Raw genomic sequence first — 25194 nt, forward strand, 5'->3', positions numbered from 1 at the left:
AAGTGGCCTTATGAGATTATTTCTCTGAAAGGAAATTAGTATTAGAACCCACCAAATGATTGAAATAGAAATGGAACATCCATCATCTTCCTTCTACTCTTGGACCCTTGTAGGCACCGCAAAGCTAGGGCAGAAGAAAACCCCCCCTTTGTATCTGGACAAAACTACAAAGTCTTAGAGATTGCAAAATCCTAAAAGGGTCAGAGGACTCAGATTTGTGGAGAGAGCTGGAGGTTTGAAAAGCAAGAGGGTGAGGACACTGGGCAGAGGATCTTTGAGGACACTGGCAAGAGAAAGAATAGAGTATGGAGAAAGCGGGGCTGGGTGGGGGCGGGGGGGGGGAATGTCTTTTTAAATGCTTAAGAATGTGAGGCATTAAGATTTTTCTGTACTAGGCACCTGGGTGGCTCAGTCGATTGAGCCTCTGTTCCACTCAGGTCATGATCTCACTGTTCACGAGTTCGAGCCCCACGTCAGGCTCAGGGCCGACAGCTCAGACACTGGAGCCTGCTTCAGATTCTGTGTCTCCCACTTTCTCAAAAATAAATAATTTTTTTTTTTAATTTTTTTTTTCAACGTTTATTTATTTTTGGGACAGAGAGAGACAGAGCATGAACGGGGGAGGGGCAGAGAGAGAGGGGGAGACACAGAATCTGAAACATGCTCCAGGCTCTGAGCCATCAGCCCAGAGCCTGATGCGGGGCTCGAACTCACAGACCGCGAGATCGTGACCTGGCTGAAGTCGGACGCTTAACCGACTGCGCCACCCAGGCGCCCCAAATAATTTTTTTTTAATGTGCAATCTTAAAAAAAATTTTTTTGTACCAATGGAATATGTCTGCTAAAGTGACCATAGCATTCCCGTACCCCACAACGCCCTGTGATATTTCTGATACCTACTTGACTGCTCAGCACGAGATCTGCATGGACCTCTGCTATCATCACTCCATGTGTGTGTTTGGTCTAAAGAAGGACAGCAAGGGGCGCCTGGCTGGCTCAGTTGGTAGAGCCTGCACCTCGTGTTGTGAGTTCAAGCCCCACATTGGGCCTAGAGGTCACTTAAAAAAAAAAAAAAAAAAAAAGGCAATGGCCAGCAAGATACCTAGGAAGGGCACACTATCTTTTCTCTGATCACCTTGCTGTACTCATACAGATATTTTGCTGAGGAAAACCAACCCACTCTGGATTACAGAGTGGAGCTGCCTGAGGACCAACAACTAAACAGAGAACATTACCAACTGACAGAAGATGCTACATGGTCGGAAATCATAAAGAAGAACTTCCTGGGAGAGCCTAGGTGGCTCAGTCGGAAGAATATGACTCATGTTTGTGGGGTGGTGAGGTTGAGCCCCATGTTGGGTGTAGAGATGACTAAAAAAATCAACTTTAATTAAAAAAAAAAACTTACCTAAAACACAAGAATTTCCTGATGTTCTCTTCCAAATAGAGTATGGCAAAGGCTGCTATCCACACTCCCAGTATCTCTCTTTCTTCCATGGTAACAGAAACCCCCCTTTTTGCTAGTCATCCAGGAAAAAGGACGAATGTCCTAGCTCCTTTTATAGGTAGGTATGGCCACATGACTACTAAATTCAGTTTACAGAGATAGAAGCAGAAGGGAAGTACAAAGGTCATGTGACAGTTTCCAGGGAAGCCAAGGTTGGTAGGGGGTGAGGGTTGGAGAATAATGTATAGAAAGTAAAAGGCATTGTAGGAGCACCTGGGCGGCTCAGTCACTTAAGCATCCGACTCTTGGTTTCGGCTCAGGTCATGATCTCATGGTTCACGGTTCAAGCCCCATGTTGGGCTCTGCACTAACAGTGTAGAGCCTGCTTGAGATTCTCTCTCTCCCTCTCTCTCTCTACCCCTCTCCTGTGAGCGCTCTCTCTCTCTCAAAATAATAAACATTTAAAAAAGAAAAGCAGAGACTGTTGAGTCTAGATAAACACAAGTCCAGGACCATAAGGTATAAATGGAGTTTAAGTGGACATAAGAAAGAGCAAGACCAGAGCTTGGCAGAAACTAGCGACTCACCTGTATAGAGAAGACCTGCTCTGACCAGAGCTGAAACTCCTGCAGGGAATGCATGGGGCCAGCTCTTAAAAGAATCCAGTCGTAGTCCTTCATTAGCAAAGATGCTGTCATTGCAATACGCTTGAAAAAAAAGGCATACGGGGAGATCAGCAAGCTTTGAGATTCCAACTATCAGTGTTCAAATTACCCCTTTGTATCTAGAGATGGAATATGGATGCATTGTGTTTTGCTTCAGTGTAATTGGAGGAGGGGTTGGAAAAGATGGAATAGTTACGATGAAGCAAGACTGACCACATGTCGAAGCGCTGAAGCACTGGTAGATATGTGGTGGCTAAATACTACCGTCTCATTTCTGCGTAGGTTCAAATTTTTCGATAATAAAACATTTCAAAAGGATCTCTTCGTCATCTACTGATGAAGTTTTGGGGTGATGGCGGGGGGGTCCAGAACCGATGGCCAAAAAAGGATTCTTGAAGGCACCTTTGGTGCAAAAAGGTGATTTCATTAAAATACGGGGACAGGACCCATGGGCAGGAAGAGCTTCATGGGGTCATGAGGGGTAACTCATTATATACCGTCATGTTAGGAGGGGGTCAGGGATAGACTAAATCTCTAAGGTATTTTGAAAGCAAGATTTCCAGGACCTTGAGGGGCTAGCTGTTGCTAGGGAAATGCCAGTTATTAATATTTAATAAAACCTCAGTCATGAGACCCTGCAGATGCGTATCAGGGGGGCCATAAGCTTGGAGGATGATTGCCAGCATACATCTTGGGGCAGTTGAGGTAAAGGAAGTAGACTTACAGGATCCTCGAGATTGAGATAATGTTAGACTAAGATTCCCTTTTGCCCCCAGCAAAGTGTCATCATCAGACAGCTGAGCTCCGAGGAGGTCAGTCTGCCGGTTTCAAGGACTTGTCAGTGGGCTGTAGGCAGTAAGGGAACTCAATTTTTCATTTGCCTTAGTTTCCCACATCACCATGGCAAGCATTTATACCCCTTTCGTCTGTCCTCTAACATAACTAACCTATGTTAATTTGGTTCTGCGTGTTTAAGATGAAAGCTTGCCTTGGTGTTTTTTTTTTCTTTTTTTTTTTTAACATTTATTTATTTTTGGGACAGAGAGAGACAGAGCATGAACGGGGGAGGGGCAGAGAGAGAGGGAGACACAGAATCGGAGGCAGGCTCCAGGCTCTGAGCCATCAGCCCAGAGCCCGACGCGGGGCTCGAACTCACAGACCACGAGATCGTGACCTGAGCTGAAGTCGGACACTTAACCGACTGAGCCATCCAGGCGCCCCCCCTTGGTGTTCTTTAAACACAGGAGTGTCCGAGGAATATCACATATCACCCACCTGGGGGTCGGGGGGTGTAGGTGCCAGCCTGTGTTTTGCCCTCAGCTCGCCCCAGGCTCCCTCATCAACTACCATCAAAATAAAACAAGACAGTGCTAGAGGAGATTCCCCTTTTCCCCAGCTTAGCGTCAAGATTCGAGAATATCAAGTTTTCCTTGTTATCTCCCTTAAGAGCAGGCAGGATACCCTTTGGGGTATCCACTCTGTGAGGTAGTCTCCACTGGACTTCCCACCTTGGGCTGGGCCTGGGGTTGCATTCCTGTCTTCTTTCTGTACCCTGTGAGGACTTGAAAACTAACCTATGGGGGCGCCGGGGTGGTTCAGTGGGTTAAGCGTCTGACTTCGGCTCAGGTCATGATCTCACAGTCCGTGAGTTCCAGCCCCACATCAGGCTCTGTGCTGACAGCTCAGAGCCTGGAGCCTGCTTCAGATTCTGTGTCTCCCTCTTGCTGCCCCTCCTCCACTCATACTCTCTGTATCTCAAAAAGAAATAAAAACATTTTTGAAAAATTAAAAAAAAAAAAAGAAAACTAACCTATGTTAATTTGGTTCTGCGTGTTTAAGATGAAAGCTTGCCTTGGTGTTCTACCTTTGAACACAGGATCCTGCCATTAACTTCGTTTTTAATCTGAATATTACTTAGTATTTTGGAAAAACCCATCTTTTCCTATGTGTCCATTGCTCTCACACAACTATCGCACTCACAACCCTTCTGACACCAGATGTGTGAGGGTCCTACGCCCGCCCCCTGAAGCCATTCTCTGACACCAGCTGGGTGTCCTACAATTTACCCAAATCTAACTCTACCAGAGATATGTCAGATCCCACAGGTTAAGGGCTCAGCCACACAAGACTGCTCCCACACCACTTTATTTGCTAGAGTGGCTCACAGAACTCAGGGAAACACTTACTTACCACTTTCTTTAAGGGGATGATGAAGGATACACATGGACAACCAGATGAAGACATACATAGGCCCAGTGTGTATGTGTGTGTGGGAAGCTTCTGTACAGAAGCTTCTGTCCCGCGGGGAGTTGACTGTGGGTGTATTCTCTCCCCGGGAAGCTCTCTGAACACTATACTACTGGGCTATTTAAGGAGGCTTCCTCATGTAAGCCTGATTGATCATTACCTCCACTTTCAGCCCCCTCCTCTCTCTCTCTCTCTGAAGAATGGGAGGAAGGGCTGAAAATTCCAAGCTTCTAAAGGTGGTTTGGCCTTCCTAATGAGCAGCCCCCATCCAGGATCCCACCCACAGCATCCAAGAGCCACCCACCTCATTAGAACAAAAGATCCTCTAAGTGCTGTGATCACTTAGAAATTCTTTTTTTTTTTTATGTTTATTTATTTTTGAGAGACAGAGACAGAGCATGAGCAGGGGAGGGGTAAGAAGAGAAGGAGACACAGAATCCAGGCTCCAAGCTGTCAGCACAGAGCCCAGATGCGGGACTCAAACTCACAGAGAACCTGACCGGAGCAGAAGTAGGACACTTAACTGAGCCATCCAAGTGCCCCTGTTCACTTAGGAATTCTTAAGGGTTTTAGGCGCTAGGTGCCAGGAACTGGGGGAGTTTATGTATTTTCTATTATCTCACACCTAATTTCTTAACACTGATCCATTTAAGAACATATTCAGAAGTGTTTTATCCAGAAAATTTAGGACATTGTTCTAAAGAAAGTGTCGAAGACCCAACTCTGTCGTATGCTCATTTATGCCAAAAAAAACAAAAAAAAAAACAAAAAAAAACCAAAGTCATTTCAGGGGCACCTGGGTGGCTCAGTAGGTTAAGTGTCTGACTTCAGCTCGGGTCATGATCTCACAGCTCCTGAGTTCAAGCCTCGCATCGGGCTCTGTGCTGACAGCCCAGAGTGGAGCCTGCTTCCGGTTCTGTGTATCCCTCTCTCTGCCCCTCCCCTGCCTGCACTCTGTCTCACTCACTCAAAAATAAACATTAAAAAACAAACAAACAAAAAAACTAAGTCACTCCCGAAGACTAGAAATCTCTTATGAAAATAGTTTTTTGGTTTTTTTTTTTAATTATTATTACACCATGGGGCGCCTGGGTGGCTCAGCTGATTAAGCTTCTGACTTGGGATCAGGTCATGATCTCGTGGTCTGTGGGTATGAGCCCCATGTTGGGCTCTGTGCTGACAGCTCAGAGCCTGGAGCCTGCTTCAGATTCTGTGTCTCCCTCTGTCTCTCAAAAATAAACATTAAAAAAATGATTATGACACCACAATGTGAGGAAGAGAATGAAAAAAAAAAAAGACAAAAAAAAAAAAAAAAAGCAAAGGAAGAAATAAGCAAAGCCTTTGGGATACTACCTGACACCATAGGTAACTCTCTCTTGACCCAGGAATTCACAAAATGTTCTCCCTGAAGAAAATTAAAATTCAAGTTATCCACTATTTGACTTAGACAATACAGTGATCTATGAATCACAAGTGGTAAGAACTCTCCTTCCCCCGCCCCCCCCCCCCCCATAGTTTCATTGGGTTGCGGCAGGTTTGTGGGATCATTCCTAATTTCCATCTCTATTGATGCTGGAATTTTTTAATGCAGTGCAAAAAACAAAAACAAAAAAAACACCTGTGAGTGTTTATAGCCAACAGGGAGCCTTCTCAGGGTCATGTTTTCCAAAGATCCAGTTCAAAATCAGAGTTATATTAACATTGCACAGATGTACTTTGACTAATGAGGCAGTATAAGCTATATGGAGGAAAACGGATTCAGTGAGGTGGTTAGGTGTTAAGCAACCAATCGTGAAACTGCACCTAGATTTCTTTCTGAGCAAACACTCCTCCTCCCTTTCAGGCCATCTTCTTTCCAGGGCTCTCACCTTCTGAGTCCCCTTAGCCAATCCACTCTTTTCTTGTTTAAGCCAATTCGGGAAGTGACCGGCACTAGGGAATCCTTACTAATAAGAGTATAAAGTAACCAGCTGGGAGGCAGCAGCTCTGAGGCCAGCTGGGCTGGGGGTACCAGGTGTGAATATCTTATGCAGGCATTCAGGTGGGGGCAGCCATCGGAAGCGGAAGTGGGGTGGGGGTGGGGGTGAGGGTGACTCCAGTCCAAGAGGGCAAGACTGGCTGTAGTTCAGCAAGACAATGTGGTTTGCTGCAGTCGACCACAAGAGAGGTAGGAGAAATGAAAGAAGGGAAGAAAAAACAAATGGAGCCGATGACAAAAAAAGAATGCCACCTCCCCCCTCCCCCCCCCCCCCCCCCGCCCCGCTTCTAATTCACAAAGTATCAGGTAACCAAAAGCCAACTTGAGAAAATATTTGCTGTTATAAATTACCGTGACACCAACAAATCCCTTGTAGCTTTGGATATACTGTGCAATTTCCTCTGAGGATTTCTTACTTTGAAGAAATTCACATCTGTAATTGGTAAACAAGAGTAAACATCTCTCTCTCAAAAGTAAAAATAAACATTAAAAAAAAAAAAAAGAATCCAGCACTTAACCAACTGAGCCACCCAGGTGCCCCAACTGTTCTACTTTTGTATAAAATTTTCAACATCAGGGGCTCCTGGGTGGCTCAGTTGGTTAAGCATCCAATTCTTGGTTTGGGCTCGGGTCATGATCTCATGGTTCATAGGTTCAAGCCCCACATCGGGTTGTGTGCTGATGGCAGGGAGCCTGCTTGGGATTCTGTCTCTCTGTCTCTCTCTGCCCCTCCCCTGCTCGCTACCTACCTCTCTCTCAAAAATAAATAAAAAAACGTTAAAATTTTTCAACATCAAAGTTAAAAAAAGTTTTAAGCAATAAATCCATATGTGGGAGATGTAAAGTCGTGTAGAAAATACTACTCAACATAGCATTAAAGATAATTGAAACATACTTCATTTTCTAAGCAGAGAATGAAACGTTGTAATCAAAACTTTTCAGTTTTTGAAATAAAACATTTGCATGAGGTATATATTCAGCAGTACATGTAACCATGTGTAGTAAGATTTTAAACATAGTGTTAGTTTCCAACTTCCTTTATACACTATTTTACATCATCCCCATGCAAATTATTCTTTATTAATTAAGGCAGATCTGGAACTACTTTGCCAAACAGATAGGATTCTGATATAATAAAACAACCTTTAAGAAGTGGTTTTATAATGGAGCGCTTGGGGAGGCTCAGTTAGTTAAGTATCCAACTCTTGGTTTCAGCTCAGATCATGATCTGAGGGTTGGTGACTTTGAACGCCATGACAGGCTCTGGGCTGTCAGCACAGAATTTTTGGGATTTCTCTCTTCCTCTCTCTACCCCTCCCCTGCTCACATGCATGACCATGCATGCGCTCTCTCTCAAAGAATAAACATTAAAAAAAGAAGTGATTTTATTTTATTTTTTATTTAATGAGAGAGTACAAGCAGGGGAGAGGGGCAGAGAGAGAGACAGAGACAGAGAGAGAATCTTAAGCAGGCTCCACGCTCAGTGTGGAGCCCAATGCGGGGCTCCAACACACAACCCAAGGATCATGACCTGAGCTGAAACCAAGAGATGGCCGCTCAACCGACTGAGCCATCCAGGTGCCCCAAAATGATTTTAAATGATACAATTCACATTTTCCACAAAGTAATCAAGCCTTTCTTGAATAAATTCTGAAATGTTCCAATATCGGATACTCTACTGAAGACTCTACTCCAGATGACTTGTCTTTTGCCTTACAACAACAACAACAACAACAAAAAACAAAGATAATTACAGGAAAAATATATTTATCTACTTACGTGGGGAACCACTTGGCATGTTCCTTCCAAGGATCGTCTCCCTCTTCCCAGTTTCCTAAACATCCACCACAGGAAAAACACTGCACAGTGTCCCGTTTACCTACATGCGAAGGACACATTTAGATCTCCCAGCAATGGCTCCATGGGGTAGGGCAGAAGACGGGGTAGGGCAGAAGACGAGTTTCCAGGAGCTGGTGCATGAGCAAAAGGCACTGCTGCATGTCTGTCTGTTCACACCCCCTGCAGGCTGAATCTCTACCCACACACAGCCCTGCTCCCCTAAGGGAGCAGTTAGGGTACCCTACCCCTCAGCCACAGCCCTACTTCACATACAGAACGGTCAGCTGCTCATGCACTCGCCCCAATTCCTTCCAAGGGCTGGTGTTTTGCTCTTTGAGCTCTCAGGGAAGGAGTCAGGAAACCAAGAAACACCAGCACTCATAAAGTAAGGTACCATTAGAAGCTGTAACTTGTAGTTCCACCATGAAGTTTCCGTGGAGACTTAAGCACATTTCTTAAACTCTTTGAGCCTAATAAACTCAACTGTGAGACGTGGGGAAGGGGCAAGTTGTTGGATTAGAATTAAGGCTGAATTTGAACTTAGCATCAAGCACATACTTAGTAAATGATTGCTGCTTTCAAAATTGTCATTCACACTTGTCCTAACATTTATGGCATGGCCAGGAGATTTCAAACATAGTGCAGTTTTCTAGAGTGCAATTCTCCCTATACATTAAAGTTAGCCTTAAAATTAAAGCAAACAACTCCCCCCCTCCCAATACTGCAGCCATTAAAAGAATTAAGGAAAGGGGCGCCTGGGTGGCTCAGTCCGTTAAGCATCTGACTTCGGCTCAGGTCATGATCTCACCGTCTGTGGGTTTGAGGCCCGCGTCAGGCTCTGTGCTGACAGCTTGGAGCCTGGAGCCTGCTTCAGATTCTGTGTCTCCCTCTCTTTGACCCTCCCCCGTTCATGCTCTGTCTCTCTCTGTCTCAAAAATAAACAAACATTAAAAAAAAAAAAAAGGAATTAAAGATCATAGAAGAACCAGGGAACGGGTAAGAAAACTGTGGTCAGTTTGACTTCGTGATTTATTACGAGGGCAGTGAGAATGCAACCAGCATTGTCTGAGGTCCAAATTTAAGGAAAAGTAACTCCCTTACTTTATAATACATTTTGCAAATTAACTTGATGCTTTGTACAGTGTGTTCAAGTTACAAGGGTTCAATTTTAATAAAACACACCTTATGCCTCATGTAACTCATTTAACAACTGAGGAGAAGTTCACAGAATGTTCCAATTCCAACATGGGACCCAAACGCAAAACTCCAGAGAAATACTTCAGAAAAGGACTTAAAAAAAATTTTTTTTTAACGTTTATTTATTTTTGAGGCAGAGAGAGACAGAGCATGAATGGGGGAGGGACAGATAGCGAGGGAGACACAGAATCGGAAGCAGGCTCCAGGCTCTGAGCCATCAGCCCAGAGCCTGACACGGGGCTCGAACTCACAGACTGCGAGATCGTGACCTAAGCTGAAGTCGGACGCTTAACCGACTGAGCCACCCAGGCGCCCCCAGAAAATGACTTTAAAAATTACCTGTAGGGGCACCTGGGTGGTTCAGTCGGTGAAGCGGCCGACTTCGGCTCAGGTCATGATCTCGCAGTCTGTGAGTTCAAGTCCTGCATCGGGCTCTGTGCTGACAGCTCAGAGCCTGGAGCCTGTTTCAGATTCTGTGTCTCCCTCTCTCTCTGACCCTCCCCCGTTCATGCTCTGTCTCTCTCTGTCTCAAAAATAAATAAACATTAAAAAAAAAAAAATTACCTGTAAAGACAAAACCAGCAGCTGAGAGGTCCCTCACGGATACCGCTTGCACATAAAATGGCCAGTTCTGGAAGGATTCGAGTCTGGCCCTGTCTTCCTGGTACCTTGCTTTGTCGCCTCTCAGCATGTTCTCTGGATTCTTGACTCTTATATCATACTTGCCAATGTTACCAACATCTTTGCCCAAAAGGAACTCACAACGTGGACGAAACTTCTTGTGAAGTTCTATGGGGAGTCTGTGGATGCTGGCACCAAAGAGGATTAAGCTGCAGCAGAAGCACTGAATCCCAGATTTTACGCCAGTGAAATAAAACCCGGCTGCTGCCATCTCCTGTGGCGTCCATGAGCTGTAGTGCTCATAGGTCACAAAACTCTTCAACCTTTTTGCTTCACTGCGCATGTGTGAGTTAAAGCCTTTCTGCATTTTTTCTCGTTCCTTCTGAAATCCTTCTTCCATTTCTTTGGCGAACTGAACTGCATCTATGCCTAGAAAAGCAGACAGCTCCGGGAGCAAAGCAAAATCAAACTCGGAAATCCTATCCTCCTGGGCCGCCTCCTGGGCCGCCATTTTCTGAAAAGGAAAGAAAAGCAGGTTGATGAACTTCCACCTGAGCAGCTGCAGGTAAGTCACCATTTAGGTCAAAGGCATAAAACAGGGTCTCCCATAGCACCATCATATAACAAGCCACAGCATGCCTGCTTGCATTCTCCACACTCTGGGAGCCTCAGGAGTCTTCTGTTAATCCCTGTTAATTTTCTGTTAAACTTCTGTTAATCCCTGTTAATCTTCTGTTAAACCCAACATGAAGTTGGGTGGTTCCGCTCTGCAAGGTGGGCTTTTGCACTTCCCACCCACTCCCGCCTTTACCCGGTTCAGCTGATCAAGAACTTGCCAATCTACCCACATTTCTGCAAAAGCTGCAGCTGAGGATCTTGATTAAGAGCAAGCATGCCCTTCATTTGGCCGGATCCAGTGCAAGGAAGAGCTCCTTTGTCATTAGTGCAGGAAATTTGTCTCCGAGGAGGTTATCCAGGAAGGTCTATCAGACCAGAAGGTTACCGAGGTTTCGACGGAATCGCCCCTTTGTTTCAATTCTCTGTTGCCCTGTACAGTCCCTTTGGTGGCTAGCAGATGAGAGTCACATTATGACCAAAAGAAGTATCTCCCCAACTCTCCTTTGCCATCACATCCCTTCCCAGAATGAACAGATCAAACCTTGGTGGGCTCGGCTGCCTGAGGCTCTTACTTTCATTTTTGCCAAAGCAGCCCAAACCCGCCAAGAAATGGTTTTCTTGGAGGACTTCCTCTCTGAGTTTGTGTGAATAGCTTAGCTCTTTGCTCTGGTTCAGGATCTACTACCGGTCCCTCCCTGCTCTGCTTTTCCTCCCATCAATAGTTCTCCTACTTGAAATCAAGCCACTGATGCCTCAGCAGCCAGCCTGGCCTCTGTGGCTTGAACTCTTTGCATTCTTTTCTCATTCTCCCACTTTTCATTCTTTTTTTTTTTTTTTTTTCTCCCAAAGTCTTAGCCATCATTTAAATTTAAAAGAGGAACCACGGGTATGCAATCACAGTGCCCTGTCTCCAGCCATCACCCAGGGCTGGCTAACAAAAAACTCACAAGACTCTCTACACAGTATAGTTACATAAGGCTTTAACAACAGTGAAAGATAAGATACAAAAATTAAAATTCATGAGGCGCCTGGGTGGCTCGGTTGGTTAAGCGTCTGACCTCCACTCAGGTCATGATCTTGCGGTTGCTGAGTTCGAGCCCCATGTCGGGTTGGCCGCTGTCAGCCTGTCAGCGCAGTTTGCTTTAGATCCTCTGTCTCCCTCACTCCGTCCCTCCCTCACCTGTGCTCTCCCAAAAAAGAAATGTTGAAAAAAAAAAAAATTAAAAACAGGTCTACACGAGAGAGGGACTCAGACTCCAGGATCAGTACCTAGGGATTTTTCTCTGTTGCATAGGACATTCTTCATTTTAGGTAATGAACCACCTAGGTAGCTCTTAGAGAAACCATAATCTCATCTGAGGAGGAGTCTTAGAGACCCCTCTGGTCCTGTGACCAAAACTAGGCTGCGTGACCGGTCCCAAAACCAGAAACAAGCTGACGCCAGCTGCCCGCCCCCCCCCCCCCCCCCCCCGGTCTGTTTCAGACCCTGGCACACGACTGACTACATTCATCACCACTTTGGACATTTCATTCAGGTTTGGCCAACATGCAGCATCTCGGATCCCTATCTCTCCGGGGGTACGGAAGTACAGGATTGCAAGAGACCAGCTGGTCCGCAGTCGTCCTGTACGTAGACAACAAAGTTCACCGGTCAGTTTTGCTGGTCCCCAGGCTGTTTCTGGGCGGAAGAGACCTCCGAAGCCCTCTCCAGCTTTCCTGTTCTTTTACAGCAAGAGCTAAGAGAGCCAGGGAGGCTCCTGTGTTGTGCAGCTAGGATTCAAACCCATCTGTGTGACCCTAGTGCCTGTCCTCTGGCCTCCCAAGAGACAAACAGGAATGAGAGAAACATGAGAACTGAGAGGTGAGGTGTGGAAGTAAAGCACCATGGTCAGAGAAGGTCATTGACTTACTGAGAGGCTTGTCCGGAGTCCCACTCAGAAGGAAGGAGAGTGTGTGGCTGAGCCTCTGTGCTAGCCCTTTAATGGGAAGCACTGAGAAAACATTTGAGGAACCAAAACTCAAATTGCATAGTTCACTGGGAAGTTACCGGTCAATGTTCCAGGGTTGTGAGTCAACAGGCATTAGGTCCGAACTCGAAAGGAATAATAAAAACCTGCCAAGTCCCACAGCAGAAAGTATTTTATTCTAAATAGTTCATGATTAATGAAAGCTTATGATGCTAGTATAAATCTTCTTTCTGGGAAGATGGCAGTTTCTACCTTTCTGGTATCTTTGAGGATTTTCCCTTTTATCTTTGGGGTTATAAACATTCTTAGGATGTTGTCTAGGTGTGGGTGCTTTTACATTCATTGCCCTGAGCACCCAGCGGGCTTTTTCATTCTGAACAGCTGGAGCTCCCAACAGCCCTGGGCGATTATCTTTAATTTCCTAACTTCCTACTGTTTTTCTCTTTTCACTCTGCCTGGTATCCCCCTTATTCAGTTGGAAATCTAAGTCTTAACTTTCTTTTCCCTCAAACATTCTCTTACCAGCTTGCTCTACTTCCTGGAGATTTCGTCTCCTATATTCTTTCAATTCTCCCACAACAATCCTTAGTGTCAGCCATTCTACTTCTATTTCCCCACAGCTCTTTCTCGTGGTGACGGTTCCTTGTTTTCACATCTAATTTATTAAACCAATGCAATCCTTTTGAGTCTCTTCTCTGATACTATCAAATGACAAAACTAAAACAATCTAGTAACAAGTTTGATGTCCTTTATTCAAGGGAACAGAATCCATGTATGGGGGAGTACAGGACCTTACAAGCAGCTAGCGTGCTCTGCCCGAGGGATTTTGCGCTGGCGCCAGCTTTATAGAGAAGAGTTAACACGGAAACAGTATGACTGGCTAGGAGGTCGACGCTTCCCTTGTAAGGCTGGCAGGCTCTGTTTTCTACAGTGAGCTAAAGTAGCTAAAGCTGAGTTGAAGGATTGTGACTGGTATCGTTAGGCTTCCTTGACAGGTGTTTCCTGTAAGTGCAGGCTGACTTAGGCTTTGTTGTTGTTTGTTTGTTTCATGTTTTTATTTATTTTTGAGAGAGAGCATGAGAGAGGGGAGGAGCGGGGGAACAAAGGATCCGAGCAGGCTCTGTGCCGACAGCACGAAGCCCAATGCGGGGCTAGAACTCACAAACTGTGCACCAAAGACGGATCCTCAACCGACTGAACCACCCAGCTGCCCCTGACTTACGTTTAGATTTGTGACTTGGCCTGGGCCCCTGGGGTCATCTCCATTTTGTGGGTCCCTGTCTACAAATTAACTTTATCAATACTGATGTTTAAGTCCATCTGTCTTCTGCATTATCTGTTTCCTCCAAGGTTCTTACCATTTATCTTGGTGTCTATTTTTCACATCATCAGCTTTCTCAAATGTATCCTGGTCTTCGGTTTCACATTTAAGAATGAAGCAAATTAAATGCTGATTGGTCAGAGTTAGGGTTTAAAAATCCAATTAAGTCACATGAGTGTGATTTGAACCTAAGCCCTTTATGGAGAACAGACTGGAAAACCAAGATTTACCCCAGCCAAGCCAGCCTTAAATGTCAGAGAAATCCCTCAGAAAATGATTTCCAGTTACCTGTAGGGACAGAGCTAGCAGCTGAAAGAAAGCTCGCTTGAGATGTTCCTTGAGCATCAAATGGTCGGTTCTGGAAGGATTCTTTGGGGGTGCCAGTGCTCACACTAACTCCTCAAAGTTCATTGAAACAGTTTTTTCTCTGTTTTTTAAGAGAAGAATCTGATTTTTTGCCTTGGGGCTAACACCTTCCTACAAATAACCGAATGGTGCAGTAGAGGGAGCTGGCCTTTATTGGTCCCTCGACATTCAGCCCTTCCTGTCATTCCTGCCCTTCTCACCTGGCAATTTGGGTCCCCAGTCTTCTTTGCAGGGGACATATTCTCCCACAGGTTATGGGTACATTCAGGCTGTGGTTTTCTTCGGCTTATTCATTGATTACTACAGCGATGTGCTGTTCCCAAGGGAACGCCCAGTGGCCTTCCCACCTTCCAAAAATTTGTTAAAATATTCTGTGCACGGATGGTCCCCTCCTGCTTTCTTAATTTTGGAGGGTTTATACTTTTTAACATCATTTCAGCAAGACTGTGTAACTATTACCAATAATGGGCAATTTACTAGGGTCTAAAATAAACAGGTCTATTAAGTAGGTAATTTAACAGGTAAATTTATTAAGGTCTAGTACTTGCCTGGCACAGCTCTAAGCATGTTAGATGTGTCCATCCAATCCCCTGAACAGTCCAAAGGAAGTAGGTATGATTATGATCTCCATTTTACAGACGGGGTAACTCAGGCACATAGGGGTTCAGATGAATCAGATAGTCTGGATACGGAGTCTGCACTTTTAACCACTATGTTGTGCTGCCATAAGGCTAGATTTTAGGGAAAGGCAAACCTAGGTAATCCAGAAAGCTCATTCCCTACCCTTTTTGGTAGTTGAGCAAATTGCTGAGTTAGGGAGGCTTTTGTTACCCGCATCATTGGAATGTGAACTCACTGGCTAAGCTCTGATCCAACAAGGTCAGTTTCCCAGCTAAGAAGCAATCATTGTTGACTAGATGACCGGGTATTCACCAGCCCCTCCTCGCTTTTCTAATAGCATGTATAATGTTACAGGGACAGTGCTCTTTTGAAGCACTTTCCGTGGTGCATCCCGCTGTTGTTGAACCAACAGTTCCTCTTATAGGTAGTCCAGAGGTCGGTGGAACCTGTCCACACCGCTGACACTTCTGCCTATAAAACTTTCCCCAATCGACTTTACTGTTCATCTATAATGTTGTGTGCGTCTTGCCCACTGCACATTACATTTATTGTAGCACCTTATAGATTTTGTTGCCTCTATGGACTGGATTTTTTTTTAACTTAAAATTCTATCTTCAAAATATTTATTGGTGATGTACAGGACTCTTTCTGGTCTGTTTTAAAGATATGAATGTAATGGGGCGCCTGCGTGGCTCAGTCGGTTAAGTGTCCAACTTCAACTCAGGTCACGATCTCACAGTTTGTGACCCGCATCGGGCTCTGTGCTGACAGCTCAGAGCCTGGAGCCTGTTCGGATTCTGTGTCTCCCTCTCTTTCTGCCCCTTCCCTGCTCACACTCTCTCTCTTTCTCTCTCAAAAATAAATAAACGTTAAAAAAACCTTTTTTTTTTTTAATGTATGAGTGTAAATCCTCTTGTATATTGGAAGTAGATATTTGTATCTTCTCAACATAATGACACTTTGGTCTTTTACAGTCATTTCATTGTCTTGTCACATGGATTATATGCTTCAATATTATATTGCTTTATTTATTTAAAAAAAATTTTTTTTTAACGTTTATTTTTGAGACAGAGAGACGTTTATTTATTTTTGGGACAGAGAGAGACAGAGCATGAACGAGGGAGGGTCAGAGAGAGGGAGACACAGAATCTGAAACAGGCTCCAGGCTCTGAGCTGTCAGCACAGAGCCCGATGCGGGGTTCGAACTCACGGACCGCGAGATCATGACCTGAGCCGAAGTCGGCTGCTCAACCGACTGAGCCACCCAGGCACCCCAATATTATGTTGCTTTAAAACAGTGATAATAGATATCCTATCTTACTTTTTATAAGATTCTTTTTAAGTTTATTTATTTGAGAGAGAGAGTGTGAGCAGGGGAAGGACAGAGAGAAAGGGAGAGAGAATCCCAAAGACTGCTCCACATCGTCAGCCCAGATGCAGGGCTCGAATCCATCAACCGTGAGATCGTGACCTGAGCCGAAATCAAGAGTCCCTCAACTGACTGAACCACCCAGGCACCCCACCCTTATTCTTGACTTCACTAGGAATTCTTCTAAACTTTCACCCTTAAGAATATTTGATGTGGGGGGTGCCTGGGTGGCTCAGTTGGTTGAGTGTCTGACTTCGCCTCAGATCATGATCTCATGGTTTGTGGGTTTGAGCCCCGCATCAGGGTCTGTGCTGACAGCTTAGAGTCTGGAGCCTGCTTTGGATTCTGTGTCTCTCTCCCTCTCTGCCCCTCCCCCGCTCACACTCTGTCTCTCTCTCTCAAAAATGAATGTGTTAAAAAAAAAAAAAAAAAGAGGGGCGCCTGGGTGGCGCAGTCGGTTAAGCGTCCGACTTCAGCCAGGTCACGATCTCGCGGTCCGTGAGTTCGAGCCCCGCATCAGGCTCTGGGCTGATGGCTCAGAGCCTGGAGCCTGTTTCCGATTCTGTGTCTCCCTCTCTCTCTGCCCCTCCCCCGTTCATGCTGTCTCTCTCTGTCCCAGAAATAAATAAACTTTGAAAAAAAAAAAAAATTTAAAAAAAAAAAAAAAAAAAGAATATTTGATGTGGATTTTTAGTGGATATCCCTTATCAGTTGAAAGAAGTCCCCATTTACTCCCAGCGGCACTGAACTCTACATAGCCTTAAAAGTTAATAGAATTCTATTATTAGGACCTACCTGTTTTTAAGCTCTGTGCACGTTTACAATATGGTGAGAGGCAGTGCTTTTCCTACTTTAGCATTTATCACAGCCACCCGGAGGATTTGCTGAGACACAGATGTCTAGGCCCATTCCCAACACTGGTGACAGGCCTGAGAATATGCCTGTCTATAGTTCCCAGATGATGCTCATGCTACTGGTCCAGGAACCACCCTTAGAATCATTGATTATAGAGGTCCTTGAAACATCCGTCTTCCTCCAAAGAGTCGATTCTTAATACCTAAAATTGGAACTGAATTATCCCAAGAGAGGCACATCTCAGGAAAGTCAGATACCTGAAAATTAAAAGATTATCTGCCCTTACGGTAAGATAGAGACAGGCCAGTAGATAAGTGTTATTTAGCCTGTGTGGCTTTTGAAAAATTATTTTAATTCTAGTACAGTTAACATAGCGTTTTATTAGTTTCAGGTGTACAAGTAGCGATTCAACAATTCTATACATCGTATAGCCTGTGCGCTTTTTAAAAATTAGATGTCGGGGCGCCTGGGTGGCGCAGTCGGTTAAGCGTCCGACTTCAGCCAGGTCACGATCTCGCGGTCCGTGAGTTCAAGCCCCGCGTCGGGCTCTGGGCTGATGGCTCGGAGCCTGGAGCCTGTTTCCGATTCTGGGTCTCCCTCTCTCTCTGCCCCTCCCCCGTTCATGCTCTGTCTCTCTCTGTCCCAAAAATAAATAAACGTTGAAAAAAAAATTAAAAAAAAAATTAGATGTCAACACTTAAAACTTAGGAGAACTCATTATTAGCACTTTCACACTGACTTCTTCATAGCTCTGCCTCTTAGGCTGGGAGGTCCATCAATCCACAGGGTTAGAGTTTGTGTCCTTTTTTTGGTGTCTACGTCCTAATGCCTACGATCCCATCAGGTAGGCAACAGGTGTACAAGGTTTATTTAGAGAACTTATAAATCAAGAAGCTGTGTATTATTTCCAGGGCCCTGACCCGAGGTGTGACTCAAATAGCAATTTAGTCAAGTGAAATAAAGAATTTAAGTCCCATGAAAACCCCAGGAGAGTCCCCAGTCAACCTCATAACTGGAGGCCCCAGAGATTAGAGAACATGGAAAGAATATAATGAACCCTCTATTCTTATAAAACCAGATCCAAAGAGGGTATTAGGACACTCCTAAGACTATTTCCCAAAAGTGTGCCAATGTCTTCTGACCCCTTCTTCCTTGCTAGGTTCCCGGAACTCAAACTTCTCACCCTTTCTCATGAACTCTTGCACCCACTAAAGGCCTTAAGATTCTACCACCCCACTTTCTGTCATCTGGACATACCCTATGTCACCACCATGAAACCATTCCTCTTGTTATGTATTAGCCAATGATTACAGAGATACAGACAGGTGAACACAGATATGGCCGCAAACATGAGGAAGTTACAAAGGATTGAGAAATGTTGCAAAATGTTTATGGTTCTTCTTCTGACTGCCATTCGGAGCATCAGTGGCCCTGTTGTCCCCTCACAGTTTCCACACTGTGAGCACAGCATGTATTCATATATACAGTGGGTCACATACAGTCCTTAAACACAGGTCCTACAGGCTTTTAATCTACTCATCATTTCTTTATCTTGCATAGATATAGTTATCCTCAATGGTATATTGCCATATGGAAAATGTATTGCTTGAACCAATGACCCAAATAAAATTTTATCCCAGTTCCCTTCCAACCTCCAGCTCCGTACTTCCTACCTCATTTGATGAACATGACTGCTTTTGCATTATTATTCAGGCCCTCAACTAACAGGTAACCTTTAACTACATTACTTTATTTTCATTTGCTTCATTACAGTTTCCCAGGATTCCATAAATTTTATTTTTGAATACTTTGTTTACAGGGCTCAAAAATTTAAACTGTGTAAAAATAGTGAAAAACAATTCTCACTCTCTTCCCTGTGTTTGTCTACTCAGTTCTAGACCCTCACCCCAGACAAGTATTCTTCCAGTGTTTTATTTATTTTAAGTGTTTATTTTGGAGAGAGAGAGAGTGACCAGGGGAGGTACAGAGAGGGAGACAGAGGATCTGAAGCAGGCTCCTTGCTGACAGTGGAGAGCCTGATGTGGGGCTCAAATTCATGAACCACGAGATCATGACCCAAGCGGAAGTCAGATACTCGACCAACCGAGCCACCCAGGCACCCCTATTTTTTTTTTTTAAGTGTATTTAATTTGAGAGAGAACGCGTGAGTTGGGGAGGGGCAGAGAGAGAGAGGGAAAGTGAATCTGTCAGTGCAGAACCTGATGCAGGGCTTGATCTGACGAACATGAGATCATGACCTGAGCTGAAGTCCGATGCGTAACCAACTGAGCCACCCAGGTGCCCCTGTGTGTTATTTTTTAAAGGCCCCTTACTGAGATATACTTCACATACAACACGACCTACCCATTCAAAGTGTACAATTCATCAGTTTTCAGTAGGTTCACAGAGTTGAACAATCATTACCACCGCACAATTCTAGATTATTTTTATCACTCCAGAAAGTAGCTCTATGCCCATTAACATTCACTCATTGCCCTAGCTGTTCACAGCACTCGTTTACAATCTTTACTTTCCTAAGGTGCAGAGAGATATCTCTTCCTTCATTCTTTTTTTTTTTTTTTTCCGGCCCAACATGGGGCTTGAATTCACAACCCAGAGATCAAATCTCATGCTCTACCTAATGACCCAGCCAGGCATCTTAACGTATATTGTTTTTTGTTTGTTTTTTTAAGTAATCTCTATGCCCACTGTGGGGCTCCTCATTCTTGATCTCAGTAATAGGAGTCTTCTTTTTTTTTTTTTTTGGTTAATCTAGCTAAAGATCTGTCAATTTTGTTGAACCAACTTTAGGTTTGTTGATTTTCTCTATTGTTTTCTAGTATTTCTTTGCACTAACACAAATCATCTGAATTTTCCTTCTTCCTGACATAAATAGGAGGTAGTACACTGTGTACTTTGAGCACCAGTATATTCTGAAGGATGTAACTGAGGGAAAATGGTCCTAAATAAATCTGAGATGTAAGAAGAAATGAAGAGCCATGAAACTGGTAAATATGTAATTAGATCTTAATAAACGATGACTGATTAAAACAAATATCGTTTTATGAAACGAAGGAAATAATTATATATACAATGACAATAACATAGAAATGAGGAAGAAGGTAAATGAGGTTTACTGTATTATCTGTGAGGAGCGTAAAGGCCCATATCAACTTTAGATTCTCATGTTACGAATGAGTATTGTACACAAACTTTTTATTTATTTTTGAAAGCGGGGAGACAGCATGAGGGGGGGAGAGGCAGAGAGAGGGAGAGGGAGAGGGGAGAGAGAATCCCAAGCACTCTGCACTGTCAGCAGAGCCTGACACGGGGCTTGATCTCATGAGCCGCGAGATCATGACCTGAGCTGAAATCAAGAGTTGAACACTTAACCGAATGAGCCATCCAGGCGCCCCTGAACACAAACTTCTAACTCCCCTTTACATTCCCGTGGCTGCTTCCTTCTTTCTGGACTCTTGCCTGCCTCCAAACTGAAGTACACCAAGCCTATCTGACCCGAGGTTCCCCCACCTTCCACAGTTACCTGCAATGCCATGCCACTGAGCAGGAGGTTTGGCTTTCTAAGCAGTTGCCGATGGACCAAGTGACAACTCTGTGTGGCAAGCCTTGGCCAACGGGAAATGTGAGATGGAAGAAGTTAGGAAATCACACTGCCCTCCTTCCTCCCTTTGAAGAACTGCTCGGAGGGGCAGTTTCTTCTTATAAACCTCCCGGAGAAGTCACGCACTCTGAGTAAACACTGCATGCTGGGTGACTCTTCACAGCTCATGACCAAGCCTGGCCACTGTGGGAACACATCACATCAGGACTTTCCATTTTCTTCCCTACCCTCACTTCCCTGAATCTATACCTCCTAATACTTTCATTTTCTGCCTCAAGTTCTACTTTCTAGAGGACGCAAGTTGAACAGTGGTGTGTATTGCAAATTCTAGGATAAATGCTAAAAGAATAAAAACAAGTATACGCTTTCCAAATTAGACAAGGAAAAACATAAAATGGTCAACTGTCAATCCAAAAAAGGACAAGAAAAGAAAAATAAAGATGGAATAGTTTAAACAAATAGCACAAAGTTAGATGGTAAATTTAAATCCAAATATATCAGCAGGCACATTAAGTGTAAATGGACTAAATGTTTCAATTAAAAAACAAAGATTGTCAGGCCAAATAAAAGAGAATATGAAGTAAGGGGTGCCTGGGTGGCTCAGCTGGTTAAATGTGCCACTTGGGCTCAGGTCATGATCTCATGGTTCATGGTTTAGAGCTCCGCATCGGGCTCTGTGCAAACAGCCCGGAGCCTGGAGCCTGCATCGGATTCTGTGTCTCCCTCGCTCCTTGCCCCTCCCCCACTCACACTCTATCTCTCAAAAATAAATAAACATTTAAAACATTTAAAAAATATATGAAGTAAATCGTAGGCATTTAAAAGTATTTAAAATGAATCTAATTTTCATAACGAATGCTATGTATTAAAAAGTTTTCTCATTAATTCAATAAAAGAACTGAGAAATCCATACCATTCAGAAAGATCTCTAATGTTAAATAGTTTCCTTCAATATCATAGTATACTGTGAAGTTCCAACACGGAAAGTAAAGACCGGAAGTAAGTCTTAGATCACCATTTCTATTTCTGTAATCTTTTTAAAATTTTTATTATTATTATTATTATTATTATTTGAGAGAGAGAGAGCGTGCATGAACAGGGGAAAAGGCAAAGAGGGAGTGAGAGAGAATTTTAAGAGAATTATAAGCCCCCAACTCGGGGCTCGATCCCATAACCCCAGGATCATGACCTGAGCCGAAATTAAGAGTCAGATGCTTAACCAACTGAGCCACCCAGTTGGCGCCCCTATTTCTGTCATCTCCAACAAGCCAATATCTTCTCTATAATTGTGACAGAAATTCCTCCTTAAGCCTAACTAAAATATTCACCTTACCCTTACCAAGTATGCACAGGAAATGCAACCATGTAGAGAGATAAAGCAGATAAAAAAAAAAGATGGCAATGAATATTCCTTTTATATAAGGTAGCGAGGGTGTATCTCTAACATATGTCTAGTAACTTTTCAAGAGGTGACCACTCATGGCCTTTCTTCTAAATCAGGTGAGGGGGATACAATACTGTGATCATGTTAAGGAATCTCCTAGAAGCTACTGATAACCTCTGTTAACAGAACAGAAGGAAGACAGCAGTTTACCTATAGCTGAAATCTATTTCTGCATAAAGAACAATTTGGGGATAGGCTCAGAGAGTAATAAGACTCATGGGAGAAAGATCTATTACTTTCATTTGGTCACATTATGTCTTCGTGTTTGTGCACACTATTCAAAATGCATATTTCTGGGCTCAGTTCAAGATTTTTTTTAGCTTTTGAAGTTTTATTTATTTGGTGGGGGGGGGGGGTGTGCAGAGAGAGAGGGAGAGAATCCCAAGCAGGCTCTGTACTGTCAGCGCAGTCCAACACAGGGCTCAGTCCCCTGAATCATGAGATCATGACCTGAGCCAAAACAAGAGTTGAATGCCTAACCAACTGAGCCATGTGGGTGCCCCAAGATTTATTGAATAGACTCTCTAAGGTAGGATTATATCATTTTTACTGATAATGTTTTTCACTAAGAATTGCTTTTATAAAATCATAAATATCATAGTGACACTCAATCTAGAGTAAAGTTTGTAGATTTAAAATAAACATACCTTTGCTATGGAAACCTTAATAATTCTCAACAGGGTATACCATGAAGAGTTCTCCCTATAATGGTACCTCTATACTGAACCTGAAATACAGACCTCTTCATACATTCTCACCTAAGTTTTTCCAGTGAAAACACTGGGAAAGTTAAAGGGGATTTTGTTGAATAATCCCTGGGTATGAACCTGAATGAGGCTAACAGGAATAGACACAACTCTGGCTTCATTAGCCTGAACAAAAAGGTAAACGAGTTTCATATCCAACAGAATGGTGGTATTAGATATACTCCATTAGGTAAAATCCTTTACCAACTATTACAAAGGATGCAGTAGGCTTACCTTATGAAAGTGAAGGAAGACCTTTTCTTTCCCTCCATGTGAATGTCCCCTTTAGTTAAGCTTTCTGGCTGTGTTATCACAGTAACTGATGAAGGTAGGAATGTCAACTGTTTCTAAGCAACTTTCTGTTGACATAAAGGACTCCTGGCTACTAAACTGTATCTGGACTGAATGCACTATAAATCATCGGATGGGAACCTCAAGCTTTGGGCTCCTCTGAGTGTGGTATCTCTTAAGACTGATATGTCCCTTGTGGGGACCCTGGAAGTTTTACTTAGAGATAGTGGCTCCTTGAGGCCTGTGAAGGATCTCATCACCTTGCACCTAAACTGTTTTGGGTGAACTGCTACAGGACCTCTCGTGCTAAGAAGGACTGCTGGACACTGTCCTACTGGCAGCCCGCTGTTCCCATTTATTATCTCTTTTGAGTATACTGGTGCTACATGTGGTCATGGTAATCATTTAAGTTTGAATGCTTAAACTTAAAAAGACCCCTTTTGGGGCATCTGGGTGACTCAGTCGGTTGAGCGTCCGACTTTGGCTCAGGTCATGATCTCGCGGCCTATGAGTTTGAGCCCCATGTCGGGCTCTGTGCGGACAGCTCAGAGCCTGGAGCCTGTTTCAGATTCTGTGTCTCCCTCTCTCTCTGCCCGTTCCCCACTCATGTTCTGTCTCTCTGTCAAAAATAAATAAACATTAAAAAAAAAAAAAAAGGCCCCTTTTGGTCATAGCTATAAATAATTTTAGATGCATAAATTCTGCAATTATATTCTAATTGTTTAGTTAAGCCTAAAGAAACCCCTCAGGTGGGTGTAGCAGTAATAATTTTCTAACTACTGCTTAATTTTCTTTTTTAATTTTTTTAACATTTATTGATTTGAGAGACAGAATGTGAGAGGGGGAGGGGCAGAGAGAGGAGACACAGAATCCAAAGCAGGCTCCAGGCTCCAAGCTGTCAGCACAGAGCCCGACGCAAGGCCTGAACCCATGAACCGCGAGATCATGATCTAAGTCGAAGCTGGACACTTAATCAACTGAGCCACCTAGGCGCCCCTAACTACTGCTTCATGTGAGACGAATCTCAGTGAATTCACACTTATACTTTTCTTTTTACACTAAAATTGAATAAAAATAAACTATAGATTCATTTACTTTAATTATAAGGCAGTAAAACTGTCATATCAATTTAATAATTGTAAATAACTTAAATACAATAATGTATAATGACTGAAAACATTGTTAATTCAAAATAATAGAAAACAAAATTGAGTAAAGTACTATTGAAATCTGGGCATTTCTATGACAAGACATAAATTTTAAAATGTAATAAAATCCTACATTTTCTTTTTTACTTTTTTAAGTTTATTTTATCTTTTAGTAATCCAACATGGGGCTCGGACTCAGAACCTTGAGATCAAGAGTCTCATTCTCTTCCAACGGAACTAGCCAGGTGCTCCAATCCCTTATTTTCTCAGCAAAAAGCTTCTTAAATCATATTTTCCTTTCAAACTGGCCTTCATATTTTAACTGGAACTTCTTTTAAAGGATCATTTCATTTACAGTTGCAGATGTCCTTTTAACACATACAATGTGCACTATATGCTGGAATCAAATCCCTGAAGAAGTTGGACTCTTATGAATACAGCCAGGACAGCAGTGGAGAGAATCGTGAACAAAAACATCACAGTCCACACAGAAAACATTTTGGCACACAGCACAAACATAGACCTGCAGTGAAAAGAAGAAAAGAGATTTTAAAAAATAGTTTCCCAGAGTTAAGTGCAGCATAGCTAGAAGACATTCACACTGCTTTGCTCTTCCATGTCTTATCAATTTGCCCCACCCACCTACCCATTATTTCCACTGTACTATTTATTCTCAAATCTCAGGTGATTATTTTTCCAAAAAAACCCTATTCCTTATCATCAGAAAATTACTTTGTTTTGACTCATTACAGTCTGTTGTATTGTAAGACACTGTCAATTGCTTCATTTTATGTAAATGTCTGGGGAAGACACATGAACTTGAAAGCAGGGC

General features: G+C 43.5%; 2 protein-coding genes across 5 annotated transcripts in view; both read right to left on the reverse strand.

Moving 5' to 3' along the window:
- Positions 1-12669, reverse strand: part of NAIP (NLR family apoptosis inhibitory protein) — a 37928-nt gene extending 25259 nt beyond the window's left edge. For both annotated transcript variants that reach the window (XR_015248578.1, XM_086699428.1), the window contains exons 1-6: positions 12523-12669; positions 9938-10508; positions 8117-8216; positions 6689-6770; positions 5713-5764; positions 2035-2154 (exon numbers count right to left, since the gene is read on the reverse strand). Coding sequence is in view for 1 of the 2 variants with exons in the window: in XM_086699428.1 (XP_086555554.1) it covers positions 2035-2154; positions 5713-5764; positions 6689-6770; positions 8117-8216; positions 9938-10505 (922 nt within the window). In the remaining variant the exon portion in view is untranslated. The remainder of the gene's footprint in view (positions 1-2034; positions 2155-5712; positions 5765-6688; positions 6771-8116; positions 8217-9937; positions 10509-12522) is intronic.
- An 11827-nt stretch (positions 12670-24496) lies between these two features.
- LOC112860353 (general transcription factor IIH subunit 2) overlaps positions 24497-25194 on the reverse strand; it is a 36438-nt gene continuing 35740 nt past the window's right edge. For all 3 annotated transcript variants that reach the window (XM_086699453.1, XM_025923663.2, XM_086699460.1), the window contains exon 16: positions 24497-24885. In XM_086699453.1, coding sequence (XP_086555579.1) covers positions 24766-24885 — 120 coding nt within the window. In that variant the 3' untranslated portion in view covers positions 24497-24765. The remainder of the gene's footprint in view (positions 24886-25194) is intronic.

This window comes from Puma concolor, chromosome A1, assembly GCF_028749965.1.
Source record: "Puma concolor isolate L17-30 chromosome A1, mPumCon1.1.hap2, whole genome shotgun sequence".
NCBI lineage: Eukaryota > Metazoa > Chordata > Mammalia > Carnivora > Felidae > Puma > Puma concolor.